The sequence below is a fragment of the Phallusia mammillata genome, chromosome 1 (assembly GCF_965637545.1).
Source record: "Phallusia mammillata chromosome 1, kaPhaMamm4.hap1.1, whole genome shotgun sequence".
Taxonomy (NCBI): Eukaryota; Metazoa; Chordata; class Ascidiacea; order Phlebobranchia; family Ascidiidae; genus Phallusia; species Phallusia mammillata.
The window spans coordinates 5,155,596-5,171,482 of record NC_137252.1 but is presented as its reverse complement, the minus strand read 5'-3'; the positions used below and the strand labels follow the sequence as shown (position 1 = coordinate 5,171,482).

The 15,887-nt window shown below is 38.4% G+C and overlaps 2 protein-coding genes and 1 pseudogene across 2 annotated transcripts; 1 reads left to right on the top strand and 2 right to left on the bottom strand.

The window, feature by feature from the left end:
• Positions 1-675: 675 nt before the first annotated feature.
• LOC145220575 (N-acetylated-alpha-linked acidic dipeptidase 2-like) lies at positions 676-7,315 on the bottom strand. The gene is made up of 13 exons (XM_080087790.1): positions 7,095-7,315; positions 6,065-6,356; positions 5,258-5,384; positions 5,021-5,200; positions 4,481-4,667; positions 3,973-4,058; positions 3,622-3,824; positions 3,072-3,301; positions 2,482-2,572; positions 1,673-1,925; positions 1,416-1,497; positions 1,197-1,289; positions 676-1,125 (listed from the first exon to the last, which is right to left on the bottom strand). The coding sequence occupies exons 1-13, from the start codon at positions 7,274-7,276 to the stop codon at positions 936-938; spliced, it is 2,196 nt and encodes a 731-aa protein (XP_079943916.1). The 5' UTR covers positions 7,277-7,315; the 3' UTR covers positions 676-935.
• An 849-nt stretch (positions 7,316-8,164) lies between these two features.
• Positions 8,165-11,471, bottom strand: LOC145218423 (N-acetylated-alpha-linked acidic dipeptidase 2-like). Its single transcript, XM_080085857.1, has 9 exons — positions 11,468-11,471; positions 11,206-11,265; positions 10,932-11,134; positions 10,222-10,451; positions 9,780-9,870; positions 9,010-9,262; positions 8,824-8,905; positions 8,667-8,759; positions 8,165-8,500 (listed from the first exon to the last, which is right to left on the bottom strand). The coding sequence occupies exons 1-9, from the start codon at positions 11,469-11,471 to the stop codon at positions 8,311-8,313; spliced, it is 1,206 nt and encodes a 401-aa protein (XP_079941983.1). The 3' UTR covers positions 8,165-8,310.
• A 95-nt stretch (positions 11,472-11,566) lies between these two features.
• Positions 11,567-13,998, top strand: LOC145218337 (glutamate carboxypeptidase 2-like; annotated as a pseudogene).
• The last annotated feature ends 1,889 nt before the right edge of the window (positions 13,999-15,887 follow it).

Genomic DNA, 15,887 nt, shown 5'->3' with positions numbered 1-15,887 from the left:
AAAATATGTAACAATTGGACAATCCTTCATTGAAATGACAAATGTTCAGTGCGGGCAATTTGTTACAACTCACCAGTCATTATGACACGGACTCTATTAGAGCCATGGAGTTGTTTTGTCAAAAAAGGTGCTTATTGGATGAACTTAGTAGGTGCCCCTGTATTACGCTTATGTTTTGCCCTTTTGGCATTGTTTCCTGGCCTAACCACTAGAAGCCGCCATAAAACCTTCTTTTCTTCGCTTATTTATATATTTTACGCTGGGCTTGAACTTGGCCTATTGGTCTAGCTCGCCTGACCTATATACAGACATAAAAACTGATCGGGATTCGTCCCCGCGAGCGTCCAGTGTTCGAACCCCGTGAAAAACAACAACAACTTTACACTGCGAAAGGATAACGGTCTGTGGCTGCTGACCTACGTGCAGATTTGAAACCATGAACGATATTCGTACTCGGAAGTTAGACTGAAAGTCTTGGGTAGGCTATACCTCTTTACATATTTACACCACCATAAAATACTTTTATTTCGAAGAAGACCTGCTTCAAAGTTGTAAGTTATGTGGATTTTTACCAGCTTATTATCAAGTGTGGACCACCTTAGTTTGTTCGGAATCTGTTGCACGACCAACAGTTACTCTTTTAACCTGTCCGCTGCTTTGATTAATCAACGCTAGAAAGGTTTCGGTTTGGTTTTTTGTCACGCATTTTCAATACAATTTTCTATTGAAAAGTGCAAAATCAGCATTGTACCATATTATTTGTGAACTGAATATAACCAACTAATTTAAAAAATAATAATTAAAGAGATATAGGCAACTATGATTACATGATGACTATAATCTACCTTTAAAATTGTCAAAATGCTATACTTTTGAAAATGGTCATAGATTTTTAAAATTATTGCAATAATGACTCCAGTTAGATATCTAGGTTTCTACACCGGCACGACTGGATTAAGAGTTGCAGCAGCAGAAAGGACATGAAATACAACGATCGAATATTGTCTTTTCACTTCATCCCATGCTTCTGTGTCACCATCGTCAATATCAAACATGGCGTCCACGATTCCAGGAAAAGCTGTGTTGCCGTAACTGTCATGTTGACTGGGAGCTGATATAACGTGTCTGCAATGTGCAAACGAAGTGTAAGGGTTGAAGTCTTAGCAAGGTTGTGTTTTGAAGCAATTCGGTTTTACCTATAAGCAGTTCGTCCAGGTAATGGATTCTGATCAATGAAAGCTCTTTCCAGTTGCATCAGTTGATCGTTTACTACTTTCACAGCTGATGGACTGAAAAGAATAAGTAATCGTCATTGAACATAGCTAGCTGATATAAATTCAAGCTTCTGTCATGTTGTTTTAAATTAGCAAAAACAACAACATTTAAATTACTTTTTTTGTACGTAATCAACTTACTCAGTCTTATCAAGCTTGTCAATTCGGGAATGCAGCTCATCAGCTGATGTACTAAATTGGGCAATGGCGTTTTCCAACTGACCTAAATGATACATTTTGTTGTATTACTGTTATTGCAACAGTCACATGTATATCAGACTTTTTGTTAATTAATTATGAAGAACTACAAAATAGAATTTATTGGGAAAACATGACAAAATTTATTAGCAAAAATGTTTCTGTGTAAAGCGCCAATTACGATTATAACTTAAACCGACTTAGTTCAATTCCTTGGGCTGTCATCTTATCCCCGAAGTTGACTTTGAGTGCGTCAAATTTGACCTTCAAGTCTGTCCCGTACAAACGAGCATCGATGGGCAGAACAGTGAACTCAGCCATCCTTCTTCCCAGTTCAGCCCACAATCGAGCCATCGCTAGGTGGCAGGAGTAATCAGGATCGACGTAATTTGTAACTAGGCTAAATGTTTCGTACACCGAGTGGTAGACAGGATAGGATGCCAGACCGATGCTCTGAGGTTTACAACAGACATGTAAATCAGGGTGTAATGGTCGTATAAATAGTTGCATCTACGTTTATTTTCGAATTTGTAAGATGTATACTCCTGGTTTCAGTCCTGGAAGCGTCTGTACTGCACACCAGTGATCACGGCACATTGATGCAACAACCATAAAACGCCAGGTCTATTGAAGGCGTAATGCCGAAGTCACTAAGCATTCCCACATATTGCAAGACATAGCACGCTAGAAAAATCTCTGAGCTACACTACACATACATTTATTTTCTTAGAGAAATAAATAATTTTAAGGCAGGCTGAGAATTAATCCTTTTGAACGTGATTTGTTTATTGTTCTTCTATCGGCGTTGCTTTACCTTGCCGTAAGGATCGTTTGGAAGGGCCAGGGCGCTTTGCCGCCATGGACTCCATCACCCAATATTTTTAACAGGTCAAGTTCATATCATATACCTAGTTCAAAATAACCTGAGGGGCACACCTATGCTAAGTTTCGGTGTTTTGTATGTTAAAATTATGACTAATTAAATAACAAATTTTGTATTAGTACGTACCCGGTTGTACGTGTAGAAAAGATCGACTGATGAAATTCCGATTATTTGCAGAAAAGAAGTAAAATCGCTGCCGGAACCAAGCGAGCTGAATCTAAAGAAACAAAAACAAGAGCATTTGAAAAAACAAACAAAGAAACCGTTTGCATCATTTCGTAGTCTTGTTGTAATTTGGTTCATTGCTGTAAGTAATCTCAATGTTCGAACGCTGGGAGTCTTTTATAATTGTACTAGTCAATGTTCGAGCTGCATGTTAAGTTAAAGTTAAGTAGCGTCATAGCAATTTAATTTTAGTGAATCTCTTATATGAAAAATGCCCAAACAAATATTGCTTTTGCAGGACCAGTTTTCATTTAAGATATGCCATTTTCTGACGAAGTTGTCTCGTATGAGACATCGAAACGTTAGTTGTGTGCAATAAAACTGATGGATGAGCAATTCTCGTTTCTAGATTATGCCTGGAAGCAAGAACTAATTTATGCTAACAGTGAAGTAATTGCACACAAATTATTTTGAGAGTTTTAAACTGAATCAATAAAAAAGCATGTTTCAACAACATACAAAGAAAGCCTATGCCAAGTTGGAAACCTTACTTTGGTTTTTCATTTTTGTCGTCAGGGTCATGTTTGACCCAGGAATCGTACACAGTATCTCTTCCCATTTCGATCTGACTCGGGATGGGGTTGGGAACAGATTTGGCAACTTGGTAGACGACTTCGCTCAAACTAAAAACTCCAGCACCATTCAATGTGAAGTTTCCCACCACAGACGCGTCCACATTAATGTAAATAACAGCACGGGCTTGTAACTCTTTCTGGAGTTCCTACCGATCACAAAAAGCTAATTGGATAGCTATTTGCAACAATGAGCAATGTTGGAAAAAAATGGTTGTCTTTGCATCCACATGTGTATGCTTTTAATAGGTCTGAAGTGTCTCGAAATACTTCTATTTTTAACATAGATTATTATGAATCGCTAAAAATTAATGTGCTCCACTACTAAGACAGGTGTAGCACCGGGTCATATGATCTTATACATTTTAATTCTTCCAGTAAAATTGGTCTTTTGCTCTTTGTGTGTGAAAGTGCGAAGAACTTCGATTTCAACTAGCCTCTAAATTCGATTTTATCCTTCTTGCCTCACCTCGACCCATTCAGTTGATCCAATCAGTCCATACTCTTCAGCTCCCCAACTACAAAACACCAGAGTTCTTCTTGGTCTCCATCCTTCCTTCAACATCTTCCCGAAAGCTCTGGTCATCTCCAACATCACTGCTGTTCCACTGGTGGGATCAATTGCTCCGAAAACCCACGCGTCTCTGTGGTTACCGAAGATCACGTAACGATCTAAAGAGAAATTTAGAAGCTGGTAGTTTATTTTTGTCTTACTTTTACTATTTCTTTTTTCAATGATGGCGGCTTTTAATATTAACCAGCACTTACTCTTCACGTCACTTTGTTCATGAGTTTTTCATATATTAATTATTTTTCTTACCTGGCTCGTAGCTTCCACGAATGTACCCGATGACGTTGCGTGTCGTTTCCACTTTATTTTCAGTTTTCACGGACATCTTGATTTTGCTGCAGCAAAAAAGTGTATTAATGGGCTATAAATACCAGAATAAAGCCTTGTAGTTTGTGTATACAGCAGGTACATCTGGAACTATTGACTTTCAGCCTTGTTTGTCCACAACTATTTTCGGGTAGAGAGGCCTGAGCAGAACGTTAGGAACATAACCAGAGTTACATCTATTACTTCCGGCATAGGAGTACCTTTTTTGGGCAAAACCACCCTTTTCTCTTAATAAAATTAGCAACGAAGGATTTAATAAGTTACATGCATCAAACACAGGTTATATTTTGACGCTATGTGGCTTAAACTGATGAGAAACGTGAAAAAGTTTGCCGGCTTTTGATCTTTGCTAATGAAGGTTGTAGTAATATTACGGCACAAACACTCATTTAGCCTAGTGCTTTTTAGGTGGTATATGGCAGTTTCTAACCTCGTTTGATGAGGAGCAGCAAATCCTGGTCCATATCTGTAAGTGATGTTGAGTCCTCCCCTCCACGATTCCTCCACTTCATCTCCATCAAGTTTCGACAAATACTTCACCGCATCATCGTAACCGATCGGGGTTACCGGGATTTTCGGGAGACGGATTTGATCAATCGGTTTTCGCCAAGCACTTGCTAAACACAGAACACTTTTCATATGGTGTTAATGATCGAGACATTGTTAATAAATATAAGAGCATCAAGCCAATACATAATAAGCTACAGACAGTGCACACTGTTTCGACCAATATGGTCTCATCAGTGCAGCTGGTGACGAGATATCGGCCGTATGAGCTAATAAAGATTGTGAGCACGTTCTCCTGTCGTTAATGCCCAGTTGTGACACGAAACAGGTTGGCAAGACATGGCTTTTCAGCTTGTTGCTCCCAACAAACTGAAGTGCGGTAAAGTGGCTACCCTATATCCTACGAAAAAAGCCAAGTAGCTGGAAATTTCAACATACATCAACATAATATTGTAATGCAAACCTATTGAGGGGTAATTCGGGGTCTGGGGATCACCATTGTCTGTCCACAAGGTCCCACGTTGAGCCCCTGTCCCGGGTAAGTACCAGTCATCGGGATAAACTCCCGCCCAAGGAACAGTGTAATCAGCAGGATCAGAATATAAGATGAGACCAATGCATCCATATTCTTGTGCAAGTTCAGCTATGATAAAACACGGCGGTGTTAATCATGAGAAGGAAAAAGATGTCTAATCAGTACCTTTGTCACCACGAAAAATTCTTCCATATCTCGCGATGCAAACCTTTCCTTTAGTATCAATTTTCAATGTTCGATTTAAGTTCATGAAATCTTCAATTGTGGCGAAGTTTACGTAAATCAAATCGTCCTGCAAAAAACGTTGACAGCGTGGAAAACAAATGTTCAATGCCGTTGCATTAGTCATGGGCCAAACTGCAAATGTTCTGTTTAGTGCACTCGGTGCATTCTGACGCCATAAACATTTCCAATTCTACGATAGTTTAGTAACTTTCCAAGGTCCCATACGTCACGAGCGACCGGGTATTAAGCCGTTCAGGCCCGATAAGTGTGTATTTTTTATTTTCGGTACTCGGCCAAACTAACACGAGTATTAAATTTGCACATTCATGCCCTACTAACGCACGAAACTTGTGTTCGAAAGGATATCTAAGAACAACAATGACCGAGTGTTCTCGGCTCAGCCCATCCCTAATTAACAACTCTGCAACCTGACTAGAATCGACAGCATTTTTCAGCATCGAACCATTGGTTCTTAACCTAAGTATAAGACCTATTCATGGATGATGCGAGAAAATATTAGTATTAAAAATACAACCGGGCTACAAGAACTGATTGATGAATTAAAGGGGTGCTGATATGTAAAAAGGTTAATAACCCATGATCTCATCACACCTCCTTTATGCTGTTGTGTGTCCAAACACAAATCAGGAATCATAAATTTAAACACACTATGATGCTATTATTGTCAAGCAAACTCATTTGAAGTGGCTAATTTGAACAAGGTAAAAAGTAACTTTCACGTCTAACCTTTGGCTCTCCTGCTGCCGAGTATGCGTTAAAAGGATCAACAACATCCGGGTCATTTTGTTCCGGATCTAGGACAAGTTCTTTCCGTTGCGAAATATCGGTTTCGGTTCCGTTGCTTAGCAACACCGCGATGTAGTTGGAGTCGTTTTGTTTCGGATATGATAGAAGGACGTCGTATTCGGGTACTTGAACCGAATCCATTCCATCTTCTTCCCATCTAGATTTGATCAAATTCACCAGATCCACTTCATCTACGTCACGACCAGCGATGTGGGGTCGTTTCGTCAGGATTCTGCGAATTTACATTTTGTGCTTATATGTTTGGCTATTTGCTGTAAAACAAGCGAGTTGGAAATTCAACTATTAATGAAAATTGGTATAACAGTACAATTCCACTCAACGCACAAGTCTAATGCAGTTTTCCTTTTTGTTTTATGTGTCTGGACAACAAACTGAAAAGTGTACCTATCTGGTTACCGAAAAGTGAACCACTGTGAGCAACTGGAGATGTACATGCTTTGCACGGACATGGCGACAAGCACCAGTTTTTGTGCAACTTGAATTTATGTGTCTGGGTATACACACAAGCTTCATAATTACCTCAAGAACCACTGTCAGCAGCATTATATGCCGGCGTTGTGTCTACAAGCACCAGTTTATGCGCAACTTAGGTTTTAATGTGTCTGGGCACACATACAAGCTCCTAAGTACACTGACGACCGCTGGGGGCAACATTAGAATTGAGCAGCATTGTATGTGCACGTTGTGTCGACAAATACCAGTTAATGCGCAGCATTGTACTTCATTTTTCTGGGTATACAGGTAAGCTCCCTCTGTACACTGAAGAATATTGTGAGCAATCTGAAGCTGTGCTTTAGTCAATACTACATAGAAAATCGTATAATGTGCTGCAACAAAACTGAATTGTAATTGTTACATTGTTACCTTTGTATCCACACACAGTTTCCAATGCAGAACTGTTTGGTATTTAAGGCCTTCTAAATTATGCGAGTTCACAAACACAACTTACTCCAGGTTATTCTTGATGTTTTCGCTCTTCATTTCATCCATGAGTCTCTTCTGGATCGAAGCATCTTCCACTGGTTGTCCACAACCGGCAGATGGATAACTGAAGTAACCGATAATAACACCAATACCGACACCAACGATTGCAGTTATTACGCAGAATATGGCAATCCGAGATTTCGACATTCTGTTTATTTTCTACCACCGTAATAAAAAGGTTTAAAATTTTTTTTTTGTAATGCACATCAACTTCGACATTTTCTTTAGTTACTACAATTTTGCTGTTGTTTATTTTACTGTAATTTTCACAACATTTATAATCTACAGTTCAGCATTTTCTGTCGCAAACAGATGTACTTTTGTTTCTTTCCCCCAAAACATAATAATATTTCGTCATCTCACAATAACCTAAAGCAGGTAACCGTTACAACTCTTTAGTGAACATTCTTAAAAAGTATCAACAATTATTACCATAAAACATAAAACATAAAACATTTACTATTGCCCTTTTTTATTATTACCTAAAAAATTGTCTTGCCAAGATAATTTTGTATTTAGTTTAAACAAATTTGTAAATATCCCTGGACCTAATGCCAGAACATTCGAGTTACTTGCTACCAGCAACTTTCTACACACAAGGCGTCCAACATGCATTTGCTGCTATGAACCACATGCCACTGTCTAACCATCCTGTGGCAAACGACAAACAAAAAGCCAACGTCTCGACTCAAATGTTTGCACAACTCGCATTAAAGGCCTTGCTGTTTATCCAGGGTCAAAATCGCCATTGTGTCTAGTGTTTGGATTTTTTCCTCAAAACTACGCAAACACTTGAACCTTGCATGTAGGTACTGGGCGACACAAGGAATGCCTTCTGCCCTGTAGGGGAATTGTAACTAGTTTAAAATTTGCACTTTAAGCTTATCTTTGATAAAACAGCTTTTAGTAACTCTGGCAATAACATATTTGTTTGCTTTAAGTTTTGTAGTTTTTCACATTGTGACAGGAAACTTCAAAGTTTTCATTTAAATTTGTCATTAAAAACCCAATAAGTTTGGAATACATTTAATTGTAAGTTTATTCAATTAAAACATTTACTTTTCTGTGATGATAAATTGATCATACCACGAAAAAATATTTGATACGTAATTAAGTTTAATTTCCATTATTTTACAACAACAATTGGTAAACAATCAGTTTTAATACAAAACGTTCGGTTTTCACACCGGTACAACTGGTTTAAGAGTTGCAGCAGCAGAAAGCACATGAAACACAACGATCGAATATTGTCTTTTTACTTCATCCCATGCTTCTGTGTCACCATCGTCAATATCAAACATGGCGTCCACGATTCCAGGAAAAGCTGTGTTGCCGTAAGTGTTGTGTTGACTGGGAGCTGATATAACGTGTCTGAAATGTGCACACAAATTATTAGAGTTATGGGTTCGAATCTTAGCAAGGTTGCGTTTTTTTTTGGTTTTGTTCATAATGTTACTTTTTCCGTTTTGGAAATATTGGTCGGTAAAATTTCGTTTCTAGTTTTTAAGTTGTCGTTTTAGAACGAAATAGTTTTTACCTGTAAGCAGTTCGTCCAGGTAATGGATTCTGATCAATGAAAGCTCTTTCCAGTTGCATCAGTTGATCGTTTACTACTCTCACTGCTGAAGGTCTGAGAATAAGAGAAAGTAAAATGTAAAAAACAGTTGTCCGAAAAGAGCACACATTTAGCCTACTCTGTCTTATCAATATGGTCAATTCTTGTGTGTAACTCTTTTGCCGAGGATGTGAAGCGAGCAATGGCATTTTCCAATTGTCCTGTTAAAATCAAGGACAATATCTCAACGGCTAGAAAATTAATTCTGCTTAAATATCAAATGTTTTTGAAAATCACAACAAAAATTTTTGAAACAAGTTCCTACCTAAATCAATGCCTTGATTCTGCATTGATACATCGTAATTATTTTTCAAAGAATCAAATTTATCTTGTAAATATTCAGCATAAACAGTAGCATCAAGTGGCAAAATAGTTGATTCCGCCAATCGTCTTCCAGTTTCTGCCCACAATCGCGCCATTGCCTGTCCCCATGAGTAATCAGGATCCACAAACCTTGTAACGAGGCTGAATGTTTCGTAGACCGAGTGGTAGACAGGATAGGATCCCAACCCGATATCCTGTTAATTGTAAAATCGTTTTTGTCAAAGGTAGACACATTTATTATTATTCTGAGGTCCTGAAATGGGTCTATGAGGTGATGAAAATCTTTTTTTACGATGTATTTTCACAACAGGTTTGGTTAAAACACTCAACCAGTGATGCTACCAGAAACTAACGATTCATAATATGAATGTTTCTGTGACGTTGTTTGATATACCTAGTTGTGTGCACATATCGGATTTATCACTTAATTCAGTAAAAGTATATATTTACACTGTTAACACTGCTTATTTTGTTTGGGAACATGAAATAGGGCGGGTAAGTAACAAAAACCTATTTCAGAGCTGCCTATAATACGCTTAGTTGAAACATTGAACCGGCAATTATAGCTATTACAGCAACTAACGCTTTGTGACATAAATTTTACTGCGACGTTGCTTGCTGTAAATATTTGGGCATACATCTCAGGCTTATTTACTGCAGTTTGGGTCCGTATTTACACAGTAGGTTTACCATGAGAATCGTTGAACTTACTGGATCGTATATGTTACGTAAATACACAGACGAAATTCCGACAGCTTGGAGAAACGTCGTAAAGTCACTACCAGATCCCAATGAGCCGAAACTACACAATAAGAGAATTTCAAGCACTTTGGATGTTTTAGGTACCATCAGCTTAAAAAAACGTTAAAGGCGAATTTCGTTTTTTTTAACCTAAAGCTTTATTCCTGCAAGATACAATAAATTGTCACCAGTTATTTGAGCTACTTCCGTGCTTGAGCGTACATTTAGACGCGAGGTAAAACTTTCTGTTTCAATCGCAAAAAAGTAAGTAGTGGGCAACACATGTATTTGCGATTTGCTTAATTTAGTAACGTTTTTAGGCGACATGCTATCAAAGGACCTTTGTTGCGGAAATAGCATTGTAGCAGTAAACGTTCGATTGTCAAATAATCAGGTTTAATTGTATCCAGACCTAGGGTTTGTTCCATCCTGGTTTGGGACCCGGTCAACCCAGGTATCGTAAACCATTTTTCGGCCAGCAGCAACTTCTTCCTTATCCGGATTCGGAACGACTTTCGCCACATCGAAAATGAGATTACGCAAACTCGGAACTCCTGAGCCCTCTAACGAAAAGTTTCCACGTATTGGGGCGTCCACGTTGATGTAGGTGACCGCTCTGGCTTGTAGCTCCTTCTGCAATTCCTGCACAAAAGTAGAAAAGACTACAGTATAAGAGTCACTATTTGAATGGTATCCTCCTGTTTGGATGTAAATCTAACCCAACTAATTATAGTCTCGAATAGGAAAAACTTTGAAACACTAGACATGGACTTTATAGTTGCCTGTTGCTCCAAAACAATTTTCTTTTCTCCCACATACTAGCCCATATAAACCACATATCTACTACGACGCTTTCACTAATGGTGACAACGTCAGGCTGTTTTTCTGACATAGAATGTGTTCACAACATACAACATCTCTAGTAGTTTTAATGGAAAGATAATAAAACATACAATGTACAAATAAATGTGACATGTGACATAAAATGTAGTTGGTCGGTGTCATGCTTAAAAAGACGTATATAAATAACCTTTAAGTCTTTAAACGCTTAGAGTTAGGTATGGGATTCAGAACAGGGAGGCTAATTTCGTTTTTACAACATTTCAAACCTTCTTGCCTCACCTCGACCCATTCAGTTGATCCAATCAGTCCATACTCTTCAGCTCCCCAACTACAAAACACCAGAGTTCTTCTCGGTCTCCATCCTTCCTTCAACATCTTTCCGAAAGCTCTTGTCATCTCCAACATCACGGCTGTTCCACTGGAGGGATCAATTGCTCCGAAAACCCACGCGTCTCTATGGTTACCGAAGATCACGTAACGATCTGCATCAATACGTAAAGTTATCTTACTCTAAATATAAACATTTGCAAACCGTGGCAACTTGGTTAAATACCAGGTTCGTAGCTTCCACGAATATATCCGCCTGTTTCTAATGTGTTGGTTAGTGTAATGCCTAGAAATGTCAATCAAACGTAGAAAGGAGGTAACTTTCTGCACTTGTTCATCACAGCATGATGAAGATGTCTGTGAACACTGAGAACGAAGTGGCTAAGATTCATAACGTCATCGGGTATATTCGTGGAAGCTACGAACCAGGTATTTAACCAAGTTGCCACGGTCTGTAAATAGTTCGGTTTTGAGTAAGATAACTTTACTCATTGTTGCAGATCGCTATCGCTATCTTCGGTAACCATAGAGACGCGTGGGTTTTCGGAGCAATTGATCCCTCTAGTGGAACAGCAGTGATGTTGGAGATGACCAGAGCTTTCGGGAAGATGTTGAAGGAAGGATGGAGACCGAGAAGAACTCTGGTGTTTTGTAGTTGGGGAGCTGAAGAGTATGGACTGATTGGATCAACTGAATGGGTTGAGGTGAGGCAAAATTATTCTTGCTTAAACAACGGAGAAATTTTTTGCTGCAGCTTTCTCAACCACACATAAGTTATATGTGACACAGTGTGTGTTTGCAATATTATTTTTAAAGCTTATAAATATACACGACACCAGTCAAGCGCACATTAGATCTAACGCCAAGTCGTGTTTGTGGCCACACTCACATTTCTTATTCGATTTTCTATTTTTGCACTTATATACAGGAAACGCAGAAAGAGCTACAAGCCAGGGCAATCACCTACATCAACGTGGACGCCCCAATACGTGGAAACTTTTCGTTTAATGGCGCAGGCGTTCCGAGTTTGCGTAACCTTATATTTGATGTTGCAAAAGTCGTTCCAAATCCGGATAAGGAAGAAGTTGCTGCTGGCCGGAAAACGGTTTACGATACCTGGGTGAACCGGGTTCCAAATCAAGATAGAACAAACCCGAGGTTTGCGTGCCAATTTACAAACCAATATCTTTATTATTTACCATCAACACGTTACAGCTGCAATTTTAAGTTACGTTCGGATCTTTGTTGCATTAAATAACTAGCAGAGACTTTGCCTAACACCACATTTTTATAAAGGGACAAGACTTTTTTTGCTTTTTGTTAATATGCACCGGTGCAAATATCCTTTCAGCAGCTTTTTTATTGGTCACACGGAAAGCAAAAGCAAAAAGCACAATTTTACGATAATACAAAATACAACTGTGCATTTGGGTACTCTAGTCTAAAGCCTTCGTGTCTTAATGTCATTGATTTTCTGCATAGATTCGATTCATTGGGTTCTGGAAGTGATTTTACAACATTCCTTCAAGCCATCGGTGTTTCAGCCTTGTGGCTGCATAACATTAACGACCCAGTAAGTAAATCTTGCGGCAAACTTGGTTTGAAAAGAAGTGTACCAGTTGAAGCAAGCATTTTAGTGATGGATGAACTTTGCACTTGCATAATAGCTTTTGTACACTAGTTTTTTTTTAATTGTACATTTCAAAATATTACATCTTAAAAAAATATTTACCACCATATGGCAAGGCGTAGGCTAGAAAAATCTAGCCTGTGGTGGGATTCGAACCCACGCCAAGAGTCTTTCCGGGACTCGCGCTCTACCAACTGAGCTCCGCAGGGTCAGTGAAACATGCGCCAAAAGTCAAATCACAAGCACCGTTGCTTGTCTCGTATGCTGCACATGTCGACTTCGTAATGGGGGATCGCCAGATTGACTAGTATCAGTTAAGATGAACATAAATACATAACTGGGATCAGCCCTGAACCGTCAATGCAGACCAGCAATCACGGTACACACATTTTTTAATCACAGTACGCCAGGCCCATTAAAGGCTTCAGGGCTGATCTCAGTTATGTATTCATGTTCATCTTAACTACTACCAGAAGTAGTATATCAACATGTTGCATTCTTTTGATAGCTGATTTTGTTGCTTTTAATAGAGCAGCAGAATTTTCCCCTATCCTGTCTACCACTCGGTGTACGAAACATTCAACTACGTAACAAAGTTTGTTGATCCTAATTACTCGTGGGGACAGGCGATGGCAAGATTGTGGGCAGAAACTGGAAGACGATTGGCGGAATCGACCATTTTGCCATTTGATGCCACATCTTATGGCGACGACCTGAAAGATAAGTTTGATGCTTTGAAAACCAATTATGGAGCATCTATGCAAAACCATGAGATTGATTTAGGTAAAACATCGGTTACCCCAACGACACTAATTCGAAACGAGAACATCTACTCTCAATAGGTCTTGCATTAATATAAGATACAAAAATTTTTTAATTTCAACAGCTCAGTTGGAAAACGCCATTGAACGATTCTCCTTATCGGCAAAAGAATTACACACAAGAATCGACAATCTGGATAAAATCGAGTAAGCTAATGTGGGGAACGCCAAATGTTGTGTCTACACGCAAATTTTTTTTCTTGTTTAGCTTTGCAGCAGTGAGAGTAGTAAACGATCAACTGATGCAACTGGAAAGAGCTTTCATTGATCAGAATCCATTACCTGGAAGAACTGCTTACAGGTAAAACTTACTGGTTGTAAAAATACCACCTCAGGCAATTCAGTAGCCTTGACAGAAATATGTTTTGCTGTATTTCAGACACGTTATACCAGCGCCCAGTCAACATGACACTTACGGCAACACAGCTTTTCCTGGAATCGTGGACGCCATGTTTGATATTGACGATGGTGACACAGAAGCATGGGATAAAGTAAAAAGACAATACTCGATCGTTGTGTTTCATGTCCTTCTGCTGCTACAACTCTTCAACCAGTTGTACCGGTTTAAATACAGAATGTGTATAATTTAAATTTAATACTAACATTGAAATTATAGATAGTTGTATGGAAAAACAGTTTTCGTATTGTAGTTTAATCAACTTTATCGGTACTTTAGGCTCTAATTACGTTTTTACACACTTGCGTCTGAAAAAAATCACAGTAATCAATGCATATTCTTAATAGATTGTTTTTGTATCATAACGAATTTTGTTCATCATGTTATTATTGTTTATGGATGTTGGTCGTTACATTTTGTGGGGACCCACTATCCATGTGTTAATGATGTTTAATGCAAACAAGAATATAGTGTCAAAAATAAAACGGTTGGTGTCTGAAAGTTTGTGTAAGAAAGATAGGTAGGGATCGAAGCAAGAAATAAACTAAAAGCAAAAAAACGCAATAGTAAAGTAAGCTTGCCAATCTTAGCATGTCGACTTCGGTCAGGGTGCAGTAAAAATAAACAAAGGTAGACCCCAGCCAGGCTAGAATCTGGATTAAAGTTAGAGCAAAAGAGAAATTTACTTGCTCCCAGCACGAAAACATAAGCAAACGTTTGAACACACAACCAGAATACAAAGCATACAGACGATTGGCTGCCTAAACACCATTAACTGCTTTGGTTGGATTGGTTTTATGATGCCACAACTTAAACGAGCTTTTTCGTTTGCTTTAAAACCAGCGCACATACGTTTACACAAGCGGGCTTAGCAAACATTCAACGGACATTAAAGTAAGATGAATTGGGGTACGTCAGATGTTTGTAGACTTAGTGATATGGCATGCATGTGAAAGCACTGCAACGAGACAAAGAGTGTTGCGAAAGCCCAAAGTTCATTGTGCCTGAGAGTTAGTCAGTATCAGGTATTATGACCAGACATGGGGGAATTCGTATTTGTCATTCGTATTCGAATGCATTCGAATATATGTTTTGCCACCTTCGTGCTGTATTCGAATGATTTTGGCTTTCGTTCGATAGTGCATGAATACAATTCGAATAGTTGATGTTATCTTTTGAACCAACAATTCATGAATACAAAAGCTTGAGTAAATTAATTCGAATACAATTCGAATTGTTGTAGGTTTTTGCCAACCTACGAACTTCCAAATTCGAATACACGATATTTTTTACGAATACAATTCGAATTGTTGTCAGCCATTGGCAACGTAAGATACATAAAATCGAATACATGACTATATTTTTACGAATACAATTCGAATTGTTTTCAGCCTTTGGCAACGTAAGATACATAAAATCGAATACATGACTACATTTTTACGAATACAATTCGAATTGTCGATTACCTCCAGACTAGGAGTAGTCGAGAATATTTTGCTACATATTTTTGCCAAATAGATTCGAATACAATTTAAATTGGCAGAGAATGTGACCTGATTTGACAAGTTTTTGTTTATGTTGCGAAACAATGACACACAGAAGTTAAATTGTGACGTTACATAAATGGAATTGTGTTACAAAGCTTGCAACATTAAGTTGTTTTCAGCACATGACAGGTGTGGCGTGTTCATGAAGCAAACACCTCATGTAAATTTGGGGAAATTTATAAACGGAGATTTAAGTCAGTCAAGCTAATGTGGCAATTCAATGCTCGTTGGTTTACATTTTTACCAATAAATTTGCAATTCATAAACCCATGTTACTTTTTGATCGAATACCTTTTAAGTTTCAGGGCGCTTTTATTTCTTTTATTTTCCGCAACTGCAAATATCCGAATCGGTGCATTCGAATGCTATTCGAATTGTTTGCTTCTTACAACAACTGAACAATTCGTGAATACAAATAACTAGAACTATAAATTCGAATACAATTCGAATTGCTACATCTCCAAAAGTACGAAGTATTCATGAATACGAATACACGCTTGGGGTTTATTCGAA

What these genes read in the sequence shown, in the direction of transcription:
- LOC145220575 (XM_080087790.1), bottom strand. Translation starts at nt 7,276, where the DNA reads ATGTCGAAATCTCGGATTGCCATATTCTGCGTAATAACTGCAATCGTT. An exon ending in GACAAAAATGAAAAACCAAA is followed by an intron (nt 2,573 to 3,071) that starts GTAAGGTTTCCA and finishes TTGTTTCTTTAG; the next exon opens with ATTCAGCTCGCTTGGTTCCG. An exon ending in TTTTCTACACGTACAACCGG is followed by an intron (nt 1,926 to 2,481) that starts GTACGTACTAAT and finishes TGTAAACCTCAG; the next exon opens with AGCATCGGTCTGGCATCCTA.
- LOC145218423 (XM_080085857.1), bottom strand. An exon ending in TCGTGGAAGCTACGAACCTG is followed by an intron (nt 11,135 to 11,205) that starts GTATTTAACCAA and finishes GTATTGATGCAG; the next exon opens with ATCGTTACGTGATCTTCGGT. An exon ending in CAGGATGGAACAAACCCTAG is followed by an intron (nt 9,871 to 10,221) that starts GTCTGGATACAA and finishes CTTATTGTGTAG; the next exon opens with TTTCGGCTCATTGGGATCTG.